Consider the following 6,964-nt stretch of genomic DNA (forward strand, 5'->3'; position numbering starts at 1 on the left):
GCGATCGCCTTTGGCAGTTGCTCAGCCCAGTAGCTGGACCCTCCTTCCCAACCGGGAATGAGTTTTTCTCCCCCACCTGCTATGGGGGAAGGGGGTTACCTGTATTATGTCAGAGCATTTAAAATCAATAAATAGGAAAGCAAGCAGGTGGTGATGTCATGAATTGTCATGAATGCACAGCCTGCTACAGAGATGGGGCAGGGCTCGAGGGCAGATTCTCACCCCCGCCCACCCCAGCTCCACTCTTCCACAGGGGGACGGGATACCTGCAAGGCGCTAAATACATCTCCTGCCTCTACAACAGCCCTGGGGAGAGTCTTCAGACCCCGACCCTTGACAGCGCCTCCCTACAAACGTCCCCTGCATGCGGAGTGGGATCTTTGCAGGAGAGACAATCAAAGCAGGCTGGAGTCATGGGTTTATTTAGAATAAGTTACAGACACACAGCGTGGAGTTAACACATTGGTGAAAAGTCATTAAAACAGTAATTCATGCCCAGCCCCTTGTGCGGAGCGAGGGAGACGGCCTGCCAGCAGCGGGGGACTGAAGGGAGCAGCTGGGGGGCATGGGCTTGACCCCCTGGGCTGCGTTTCGAGAAGGGTAGCCACTCTGTCCAGAGCTCAGGCCAATGGCCTCTGTTGGAGGTTCTGCTTCCCGCCATGGCTGCATGGCTCATGGTTGTAGTGGAGGGTTCCTGGCCCTCAGATTGCAAGTGCCACGTCCACTCCCCACGATGTGGTTGAACACAGGGCCGGGCAAGGCTCTCAGCATTCACACATGGTGCGTGGCAGGAGGCTGGAAGTTCTTAGGTAGGGCGGTAAACCACCACAGTTTGCACAGGTCATTAAAAAGCTTCATTAAGGGGATGCACATCAGAGGGGTCCAGGCTGCGTCAGGAGTCTTCAAAATCCACCCCGGTCGGTGCCTTCTTACTGGAAGAGAACTGGGCTTGCCAAAATTTCTAATTTCTGAAAACCAGACCCTCCACCCCCCAATCCTGACTCTTCCCCAAGGCCCCATCCCTTGCCCAGCCTCTTCCTCTGAAATCCCACCTCTGTCCCCGAGGCCCTGCCCCCCACTCGCTCCTCTCTCCCCCCACCCCTTTTAGCTCAATTTTCTCCACCTTCCTCCTCCACCAGCTGGGCTCCCTCTGCTCTGGGGCTGGGACGGGAGCTGCAGCCCGCTGTCTGCCTGCCTGCCCGTGATGCAGGTAGGAAGGAGGTGGCCACAGCTGAGAAGGAGCTGGTGCAGGTTGATGACCCAGCACCTCCTGTCCCGCCATGGTAACCGGACTCTGGGCGTCCGGTCAATACATCTGACGGACACCTGGCCCCACTAAAGAGAACAGAGGAAGGGGTTGAGTCGCTGGCTATGGCGCTTGGACATGCAAACTCAGAGGGCCACACTGGCAGCTCTGCAGCTGCCAGCCGTCGTACAAACCCGGCCTGGTCGAGTCTGCCCAGGCTGGCTCCAGGTGGCCATCGCAGGTCACTGGGCTGCGGCTCAAAGGCTAGGAGAGGAGCAGATGCTGGAGGAATTACCTTTTGAATCCCGGGTTAATGAGAGACTCTCCTGGGACTCGTCTCTTGGCTGTCATGGCTGAGCCGCCTCCCCTGTTCTTCCTGGGACTCAGGTCTGCTCAGAAAGGATGAGAGCCTCTGGTCAAAGTGCTGCTGAGGCCAGGCCAGGGTGAAACCTTGTGTGGGGACATTAGGCTGCGTTTACTCAGCCTGGGAGCCACAGAGAACCCACGGGGTCTGTCTGTGGCTAGCAGCCTCTATAAAGCCATTACCGGCAAGCCACCGGGGCCATGCCAAGTGGGTGCTTTTGGGCAGAAGGGTCCCAGTTCCATCCTTGCTGCTGTTGCCGCGTGCCAGGTTGCCCCACTGAGCGGCAGAGGCTCCAGGTTTAAGGTGGTGTTTAGAGAGGGACCCGCTCCTAGTGAGCTTTGCTGGAGTGGCACTGGCTTAAGAGCAAAGGCCAACGAAAGGGCAGGATGTTTCAGTGCTTGGCAACGTTTCCACTGCGAATCCAGCTGGAGGGATGCTAGAGCAACGCTGGCCAGCATGTGGTATTGGTGGAGGGTCTCAGACACACCACATGCCCCAGGGCTGAGTTACTGTCGCCATCGGAAGCGAACTTCTCGATTCCCTGACTTTCAGTGACTATCCGTGAACCCCAACGTTGCATTAACATGGGGGGGGGGGTGCATTTAAATCCGTGGCGCACAGGGGAGTTCTGGAGAGTGAATGGATCCAGCAGCAAGAAACCTTATGTGGGACAAACTGCAAGCAAGGCAGCAAAACCCTGGCAACCATCCCGTCCCTACCTGGGATCAACAGCCTTTGGCTCTGGAGCAGGTTCTTCTCTGGACTGCATGAAGCAGCAGCATCCTCTGCAGCTAAGAGAAGGAGACAGACGACGTCTGGTCAAGGTTTGCCCCCTGTGCAGCGTAGACAGCCCTGTGCTCCCAGACCAGCTGCTGCGTGCAGCGGTCAGCACCACCCGGGGGGAGGCGCAGAGCAAATGGGAGAAGAGCCAAGTGCACGTGGGCTTAGAGTGATGCTTGCACAGCTGGACTTGAAAATACCATGCTCCCCCCGAGCAGCGTTCTCCTCCTAGTGCCTCCCCCATAACCCTGCCCTGCACCCTGCAGTGGGTCACCATCAAACTCCCAGGGCAGGGACCGCTGTGCCAAAAAGGTCCGTTTGCACTCTGTCATCTCCAGCTGGGCTGTTACATTCACACTCAGCCACCACTGGGTTTTCTAGGCTGTCTCCTCACATCCACCTGCCCCAACAGCCCGCAAACAGCCGCAGGCCTTTACTCTTCTGTAGCCAGCAGAGGTCCTGGCAGGCTCCGGCTAGAAACCAGCCCAACTATGGCTTCTCACCAGCCTTTCACACTCCCAATTGCTGCACCCCCGCAGAGCAACAGCCTTGAGGGCTGGGCCCCCTTCCATGACTGTATGTGGGAGAGGCAAGGGGGGATGCAAGTTACCCCAGACTCAGAGGAGGGCAGCACAACCCCATCAGCACCCCCACCCCCCCTCCAAGTTGGCTCTGTACCCCAGTGTGCTCGCCACACACAGGCTGGCCCAGTCGCAGCTTGGTTTTCCAAGTGCAGGTAAAACATCTTCCTCCGTTGTAGGTGGACAAGGTGCAGCCACCTCCAAGCACCAGCTTCCCACATGCCCTGAGAGCCATAATGAGGAATCTGCCCTTGCCCAGCCAGGAGGGGCTGCCCTGAATTACAGCGGTGGGCAGCAGATGGCAAGATAATGGCAGCTGAAATCAATGTTCCCCTCCCCTGACTCCAAAAAATGTCCACACGTGCACACGGTACCTTCAAGACGTTTCTCCAGGCTGCTGACACACCCCACTAAGCCAAACATCAATGCCTGCAACTGGTTCCTAGCTTCAGAGCAGGGTAGCTTGAATAGGTCAAAAGTCAAGCTCCAGGTACCTTCCTTCAGCTGCAGGGTGGCTTTGCTGTCATGTACTGTCAAGGCAGCAGCTCTGTGCTCAAAGGCTTCTCTGTGCAGGGAAGAGATTGGCGTGAGACAAGGGTTTCCAGACCCACCAAAACGAGCCCCGATTGTTCGTTCCCAGGCAGAAGATCTCACCTTAGAGCTCACCTGAACTTTGTGCTGTAATCTTCAGAAGGACACATCCCACTCTGGGCCTTCTGAAAGAGAGAGACCCCCAGAGGAAGGCTTAGCCGCCAGTGACAGATACGAGGGGCCTGATCCCGCTCCGCCGTGTGCAGCCCCTTACACCAGCGAGCACGGGTGCAAAGCACATTCTGATTTTACAACCACTCTCTACTGGTGGAAGCAGCCACACGAGGTGCAGGCCAAAGGCAAATCAGGCCCTAGTGTCATGGACTGGCATTGAGCTATTTCACAGTGACTCCATCACACCCGCCTCTTCATCGCAGAGGGGAGGACTCCTTCCTCCCACCGAACGAGATCATTAGTGACCAAATGACTGCTGGATGACCTCTGGGGTACATGGAGCACTTAGTTACAGCTACCCGCACTGCTACAAATGAGGGCCTTGTTTCTAAGTTGAATTTGTCTGGTTTAATTTCCAGCCGCTGGTTCTTGTAGTGCCTTCTCCATTACACTGCAGAGCACTTCAGTACCTGGTTTTTTCTCCCCTGTTAAGGTACTTATACATAGGTTTGGAAAGAGCTAATGTTTATGGATATCAGAAAACACTGATTTCTGCACATACACACACAAACAGATGAAAAATTTCCACTTATAATAATCAAAACTTAGAGATAGGCAAAGTAAGAAATATGTCACCGAGAACTTATTAGAAGTTGATTGAAGGACATTTACTTTGTCCATTTTGACATGTGATGCTGACAATGTGTGTTCTAATTGTTATAAAGCTTTAACTTTTTAAATCTCAACATCAACTGTCATTTAATTATTGTCTGACCCACACTAATTTCCCACAACTGTAAAAATTTAAATACATGAAAATATTAATTTTTTTTAAAAGTTAACATTGATATTAGCCCTCAAAATTATAAAAAATAAAAATTGAATTCTGCCAAGTGCACTTTTACAGCCACAATAAATATCAATTATTGTTCCTAACAGCTTGGATAACAACCTCTGAAAGTTATAATTAGAGACACTGGTTCTCGTACGATCATTTTTTCCTGATTTTCTCTGCTTATGTTTTTAAATGAGCCAAACTGTTGCTTTTTAATCCATCTTTTTAAACCGTTGCTCTCCTAAAATGTATATATAAAGTTTAACACCCCCCTGGGCCACCCCACATTTGCAGGTCCCCTTTAAGTTGACTTGATGTGCGTGGTACCCATTGTGACTGGCATCAGCCACCCAAGGTTGGAACCTGCACAATTGTTACCTACATGTCCTTCCAGCTTCTCCGGGGTGAAATCAGTACTCCACACCTCAGATGCATTGGTTACACTGGGGAAACAAGATGGGATGAATTTAAAGGGACCTTATAAAGGTGACATCTAGCCCATTAAAAAAAAAAATGGTTGAAGTAGTTTGGGGCCCCATGCCAGCTGTGGTTTTTACAATCACAGTGTCCTGTGTTTAAGAATTGTTTTACTCTTTCCTTTTACCCTGGGGAAGACCGGCCCAAACAGGGGAAAGTGACTTACCTGCTGGGAACTGACTATACCAGGGAACCAGAGAACTGTAGAAAGAACAGGAGGACTTGTGGCACCTTAGAGACTAACCAATTTATTTGAGCATAAGCTTTCGTGGGCTACAGCTCACTTTGATGAATGGAGGGAAGCTTCAGTGAAGTGAGCTGTAGCTCAGGGAAGCTCATGCTCAAATAAATTGGTTAGTCTCTAAGGTGCCACAAGTCCTCCTGTTCTTTTTGCGGATACAGACTAACACGGCTGCTACTCTGAGAACTGTAGGACACACAGAAAGAAGCTATTTCTCTAATCTCTTTCAGATACAGCTGTGGGTGTGAGTTGCAACAAGAGCATGTCGAACATTGGGACAGAAATGCACTTTTGAGGTGGCATCCCTTTAATACAAAAAGCAGAACAGTTCACATCAAGAGAGCTGTATTCTCATTCCTCACTGGTCCCTTTAAAAACCCCTGGCACCGGCCGCGCAAAGGCGCCCTAAATCAAGCCCAAAGGCAAGTGAGGTCCCCTTTAATGATTCCCTTTGTGCTGCTAGGTGGAGGGAAAACTGAGATCCGGGCCCTGGGATTCGTTTTTTAAAAAGGGGAGCACAGATTTAGATACCCAGTTTACACAGATCTGGCAATTCCGAGATTCCCACCTCGGGTTAGTTTCTTAGCGGGAAAGAAACTCTTCTCTTGCGCGATTTGCCACGGGTGCAAGGAGACCTTGCGGGAGAAACGGACACGGACGGACCCACATCTCCACTGTCCCAAGGGAGCCCCCCAAAGAGAGAAAAGGCGGCGGAAATAGCGGAGAACCTGATCGGCTGGGGCCACCCGAGGCGCCACTCACGCGGGGAAGCCCGTGGCACGTCCGGAAACGGGGCTTTGCATCAGCCCGGCCCGGGCCGTCCCTGGAACTGCAAACGCTGCAGGCGGAGATCGAGCTAGGCCCGCAGCCGAAGCCCCCGGCCCCGCGCCGAAACCAGGCGGCTCCTTCCCGGCTTGGAAGCGGAGCCCCGGGAACGCGGCGTGCGGCGGCCGGGGGGGCAGTCACCGGCTCCCGGCCGGGAGAGGGGCCACGCCGCAGCCACGGGCCCTGGGTTTGCGGGTCAAGCCCCGCAGGAAGCAGGACCCCCCCCCCGGCCCCTCGAAGCCGGTTACCCACCCCGGGAGGCGGAGCAGCCGCGGTTCACGGGGCCCGGTGCGTGCAAACCGCACGGGCAGAGATCGCACGGCGGGGGGGGGGGGGGTAATTGCCCCAGGCGCTGGGGCGGGGGGGGGCAGGTCCTGCAGCAGGCAGGGAAACAGCCCCCCCCCGCAGAGCTGGGATGCGATCGCAGGGGCCTGAGCCCCGCTGAGCCCCCTGGCCTGGCGGGGGGGGGGGTGTGCTGGCTCCCTGCAGCCTCGCGCCCCCCCGGGGTACCTGGGGCGGGCGGGGGGTTGTGAATGCCCCGCACTTACTAGATATTGAAGCCGCTGCTCTCCTGCGCGGCGCAGTAGCAGAGATACTGGTGATCCCCGAGCCGCAGCGCGTAAAAGGGCCCCGCCGGCTCGGCCATGCCTGGGGTGGGGGACCCAGGGCGCGGGCAGCTCGGCCCTAGCGGGGCTGGGGGCCGCTCCCCAGGCCAGAGGCTGGGGCAGGAAGGGGCCGGGCTGGGAGGAGGGGCGAGCGCGTCTCTTTCAACCTCCCCGCCCAGCTTAAAGGGGACGCGGCCAGGCGGGCCGGGGCTCGGGCCGGGGGCGCTACGAGCCCCAGGGGGCGCAGGCAGGTTCCCGCTGTTCGTGCCGAATGGAAACAGGTTTCGTTCTGGATTGAACCAGGG

General features: G+C 55.4%; 1 protein-coding gene across 1 annotated transcript; it reads right to left on the reverse strand.

Annotated features, from left to right (window-relative positions):
* Positions 1–406: 406 nt before the first annotated feature.
* On the reverse strand, positions 407–6,795 carry PAXX (PAXX non-homologous end joining factor). Its single transcript, XM_048822443.2, has 7 exons — positions 6,603–6,795; positions 4,894–4,954; positions 3,638–3,687; positions 3,346–3,536; positions 2,330–2,401; positions 1,542–1,635; positions 407–932 (listed from the first exon to the last, which is right to left on the reverse strand). The coding sequence occupies exons 1-7, from the start codon at positions 6,698–6,700 to the stop codon at positions 893–895; spliced, it is 606 nt and encodes a 201-aa protein (XP_048678400.1). The 5' UTR covers positions 6,701–6,795; the 3' UTR covers positions 407–892.
* Between the last annotated feature and the right edge of the window lie 169 nt (positions 6,796–6,964).

Source organism: Caretta caretta, chromosome 16 (genome assembly GCF_965140235.1).
Source record: "Caretta caretta isolate rCarCar2 chromosome 16, rCarCar1.hap1, whole genome shotgun sequence".
NCBI classification, from domain to species: domain Eukaryota; kingdom Metazoa; phylum Chordata; order Testudines; family Cheloniidae; genus Caretta; species Caretta caretta.